The sequence below is a fragment of the Triticum aestivum genome, chromosome 1D (assembly GCF_018294505.1).
Source record: "Triticum aestivum cultivar Chinese Spring chromosome 1D, IWGSC CS RefSeq v2.1, whole genome shotgun sequence".
NCBI lineage: Eukaryota > Viridiplantae > Streptophyta > Magnoliopsida > Poales > Poaceae > Triticum > Triticum aestivum.
The window spans coordinates 219,393,798-219,398,568 of record NC_057796.1 but is presented as its reverse complement, the minus strand read 5'-3'; the positions used below and the strand labels follow the sequence as shown (position 1 = coordinate 219,398,568).

At 43.3% G+C, this 4,771-nt stretch overlaps 1 protein-coding gene across 1 annotated transcript in view; it reads right to left on the bottom strand.

Annotated features, from left to right (window-relative positions):
* The window catches only part of LOC123181090 (protein ENHANCED DISEASE RESISTANCE 2-like), a 12,146-nt gene extending 8,067 nt beyond the window's left edge, over positions 1–4,079 (bottom strand). Inside the window, exons 1-7 of the mRNA XM_044593313.1 lie at positions 3,651–4,079; positions 1,921–1,995; positions 1,781–1,834; positions 1,610–1,675; positions 1,464–1,522; positions 759–793; positions 476–565 (exon numbers count right to left, since the gene is read on the bottom strand). Of these exons, the coding sequence (XP_044449248.1) occupies positions 476–565; positions 759–793; positions 1,464–1,522; positions 1,610–1,675; positions 1,781–1,834; positions 1,921–1,995; positions 3,651–3,875 (604 nt within the window). The 5' untranslated portion in view covers positions 3,876–4,079. The remainder of the gene's footprint in view (positions 1–475; positions 566–758; positions 794–1,463; positions 1,523–1,609; positions 1,676–1,780; positions 1,835–1,920; positions 1,996–3,650) is intronic.
* Between the last annotated feature and the right edge of the window lie 692 nt (positions 4,080–4,771).

Here is a 4,771-nt window from a genome sequence, read left to right as displayed (position 1 = left end):
TTTTTCGTTAAAATATGGACCAACCAAACATAATCTATGTCAATATATACAATGTAAATGAGCTACATATAATGAAACAAGTGCTGGTATTTCATATGGTGCTTACAACATTCATGTCACAATAATGGATGTAAAAGGAAGAGGAAATTACACCAAATTTAGTGCCAAATTAGTTTCAAACGTGTCTGGATGGTTCCATCGCATACTTCTATAAATTCCACAGCTAAAGGCTGTTACTATATACTCCCTCCGTCCCATAATATTAGACTTTTTTGCAAGCTAACATAGCTTGCAAAAACGTCTTATATTATGGGACGGAGGGAGTAATTTCTAGCCCATCATATGAAATATCCCTGTTATAACATGGTTCCCAAGTTAACATGGCGATTTCTAGCCCTTGAGAATGAACATGATGGCTCTTATTAAGCTTATTTTAATCATATAATAAAGAAGGAAAGACAATTTGTATGCTTACCGTTTGTACAGCCAAATATTGTCCATGCAGAAGGTGCAATAACATCAGATGCCATTGGATCATTATGAGAAGATGACAATATTGTCCAATCTGGTAAAAATTCACACAACACAGAAAATAAGGGGTGAGATGGCACTAGAGAGGACAAATAGATTTATTATTTTGAAAACAATTTGGGTAACAAATACGAAGAAACTATTTAAGAGCATCCCCATATAGTAAGATACTTAATTGTTAACTAAACCTACTTGTTCATCACAAAGTATAATAATGCGTTACATACCTATTGAGTGCATGCGGTTACTGCGGCGGCTTAGTCTGCAACGATGTAATAGCTAATTAGCCAACCGAACATGCATGGATGCCACTTATTACAAAAAAAGTCAGCACACGTGTTAAACCAAAATGACTTTTCTATCAAAAAACTGGAAGAGCATAGCATGTAGCATAGAACTGTAAAGACCAACAGTCAAACTCAGACTGAAGCATCCATGTATAACCACACGAGTAATACACGAAATCATGTGTTGGCATGCGATAATTTACTTTATAAAAATATGAGCATGATAAGTTATAGCTAGACATCATTATTTCTTTAGCTCAACTCTTGAATACAAATCTAGCAAAAGAGCTAATGCAGTATAATCCATCTGTTGCGATGGAGTACAAAATCCATGGCATTTGGTTCCAACAAACCACACGTGGTTTATCTTCAGGCGGCAACGTGAAATTTCTAGCTTACACAAAACAGGACGACATGTTTGCTAGGACAAACATCTGACAGTAGTACTCAAATAAAATATTCATGTCATTTTCAGTGACAACGCCAATTTTCTGATTAAAAGAAATATGCAACCAATTGGAAAAGGGGTATATACTTTAGTAAAATATAAAAAGAAAACGACCTTATTGTTATCAATAGGAAACAAAGGCATGCATTCCCTGTCCATAGACTTGATAATCGACAAATTTGTGCTGTATATATTACCTGAAAGCCTGCCACCTTCTATGTGAACAAGCAACAACATGCTCATCTTTTCTGGGGGACTGCGCTCAGTGAAGAAATTATGAATTATATTAATGCTTTTGTGAACATAATGACAATGAAAACAATAAAATAAGCAAATCATGGACCTTTAAGGCAGACTCCATTAAGCACCTGATCCATCTTGCTGCTTCTTCTGAGCTTCTAGCACCCAACTGAAAAGCATCGGTCAATCAAAATAATCTTTGTATCACAAACCAAGCAGAAAGAATTAGCTCTGTTGTCAGACATGTGACTTAACAGTTAACATCAGTGCTTACCTTCAGCTGATCATAGTGGTTAGAGGCATTGTAGAGTGTGAATATGTAAAAAACCTGTCGACAAAATGATGACGAATGGGATCAAGTATTGTTCATATATTTGTAGGTAAAAATGTAAAATAAGAAATGAATGAGCTTACACTTCTATGAACACTTTCTCTCCCGTTGTCCGTAACACGTATACAAGAGTCAATTACTGCACTTCTAACAGGATCCTGTACCGGGGGAGGAAGGGGGGTGGAGCAAAACAAGCATAACATCATATTTCAAAAGAACATACAAGTGGAGCAAAAAAATTGTCGCACAAAATGAGAGTTTTTTTTTTTTTGACAGCAAATAAACTCAGAAAATGAGAGCTTATGGAATAGCAAATGCATGATCAATATGACATTCCTTTCCCTCCAAGACAAATGCGCTTTCATTGTTAACCATAACTCAGTTGAAATACACTAAGCATAGTGCCAACTTCTATGAACACTTTCTCTCCCATTGTCCGTAACACGTATACAAGAGTCAATTACTGCACTTCTAACAGGATCCTGTACCGAGGGAGGAAGGGGGGTGGAGCAAAACAAGCATAACATCATATTTCAAAAGAACATACAAGTGGAGCAAAAAAATTGCCGCAGAAAATGAGAGTTTATGGAATAGCATATGCATGATCAATATGGCTGAATGGAGTTCCAAATAGGTTCAGAACACTAATAAGGGTGGGATCGTCTGCCTTATTATGGTCGCTTTGGCTATGTAGAAATGATTTTGTTTTCAATAACAAAAACCCTACTCCATTGCAGGTTATTTTCCGCTGTACACACTTCCTTCATACGTGGTCTACAATACATCGTGTGGAGTACCAATCATTGTCAAGGCGGTGTGTGTACGCGATTGGAGCGGATGGCCAGGGAGGTTTTACCCAACATGCGTGGCAACATAATCTACGGATTGGTCCACCTTCTCCTGCGACTTAGGCATAGGCAGTGTCAGTCTTTTATGACTTTACTGTTGTCGTCATGTCGTTTTTAATATATTTTCGGTCAGACTGTTGGTGTGTGGCTGTGTGCATCTTAGCTATGCAAAGGCCAGGTGTTGCTCATCATGACTTGTATCCGCTTGATGCTACATTTTGAGCTAATAAAAACACCCTTTACCCAAAAAATATGCATGATCAATATGTCATTCCTTTCCCTCCCAAGACAGATGTGCTTTCGTTGTTAAGCATAACTCAGTTCCCTAATAAATGACTTCCCTTTTCACTCAAAATTGATATCAACGGTACTGAACTGACAGTCAATGGAGCAACCACATATGCAGATAAACAGGCAAACAGAGGATGTACGATAGTTCGCGTGCAGCTGTGTGATCCTTCCTTTTTTAGCAAATCATTGTTCCCTAAGAGGGGTTTGAAGTAAACGTCACAACACAACATGCCATACTAAGAGAATCAGCGTGGATAGCGCACTGGATTGGCTTGTGTGACTCTAACTATTATGGACGGAAGTAAAACCCGAACATCCCGAGGAACAAACAGTACTAGCCCCAAGCACTCGCAAAAGTAACCATGCGTCTCCGCAGCAGGGACGAAATTCGCATGCATTTGTGATTATATATATCTCAAAACCTACCGGCGGTTAAAATAATAATAGAAATCAACCTCGCCTAGGATACTAGGCTAGAGTTGGTGGCGAATCCAGTTGAGGATCCTCCGAACGCGCACGGGATTAAAATCGCCATAAATCCAATCAAATTCCCCGTAAACCTTAGCAGGATCGTGCTATAAGACCCCAACAAAGTGTCGTGAAATTTCCGGGAAAACAATGCCAGCGAGACCCAGAGGACAGGCGGGGGGAACAAGGGAGATGCGGGCTGGCACCTCGCGCTTGGAGCTGGAGGAGGAAGGCGCCGGGGCGGCCTTGAAGCAGCGGAGCGCGGAGTCCTCGAGCACGAAGTACCTCTTGCGCGAGGTCTGCAGCCCTAGCCGGTTGGATCGGATCAGGTAGAGCCACCCCTCCATCCGCCCGTCCTCTCCGCCCTCAGCGGCCTCCGCTGCCGCAGCGGTCGACGCGGCCTCCACGACGGCCGCCTCCGCCCCTCCCATTGGCCGCCCCCGCGCCGACGCAGAATTTCACCCAGTTGGTCTTCCTCCGCAGTCCGCAAATCTCCTCTCGGCGCAGAGTTTTAAAACTACCCTCGTCGGCTTGGCTCTGTTCGTCTCACATCTGGTGGTGGCCGGTGGCTTGTAGGCTGGGGGCTCTCTCTCCTCTCCTCTCTCTTCGCTTTTGTCCGTCCTGTTTTGTTCGTTGGTTGCAGTAGAATTGAATTTGGACGCAGTGCAGGGGTCGTCCTGTGGGTCCCGCTTGACGTGGGCCCGGGACGATTATTATTGCACTGGCCTTGGTGCATGAGCTGTTTGCTCCGGCTGCGTGCTTGGTGGCGGGCGAGTGGTTGGGGATTTGGTTCTTCTCCCTCGCTTGATTGTGTGTGGGACTGTGGAGACGAGAGGGGGATGGGCGAGACGACGGAGGACGAAAGAGAGGGCAAGGACCAGGGACAAGAAAAACATTGCAACCCTCTGAAACGTTTGGGGCGTGTTTGGCTGAGCGCACACCATCCATCCATGCAGGGGGATGGTCTATCTGCTGACCTGCATAGTAGCATGCTTCTTCAAAGCAGCCTAGAGTCTGACTTTGAAGAATTCTGCACGACACTGCATATCACTTCGTCCAGTCATATCATCGAAGTGCAGTGGACGGTTGGATTTACCGTCGTCTCCCTGTCGTGCAGACTGGATCGTCTGCCCAGCAGTTTCGTTGAAGAAATGGCAAACAGCCGTATGTTGCAACGAAACATTATGCTTGTGTTTTTGCCCTTGTGCAGCCTGGGGCTTTCCGGGAATCAAACGGAGTGCAAAGCATGACTCAGATGATGTACTAGCTCAACAGCTCTACCGGACCGCTCGTGCAAAAGGACCAAAACCAATGGACTGAACCAAAC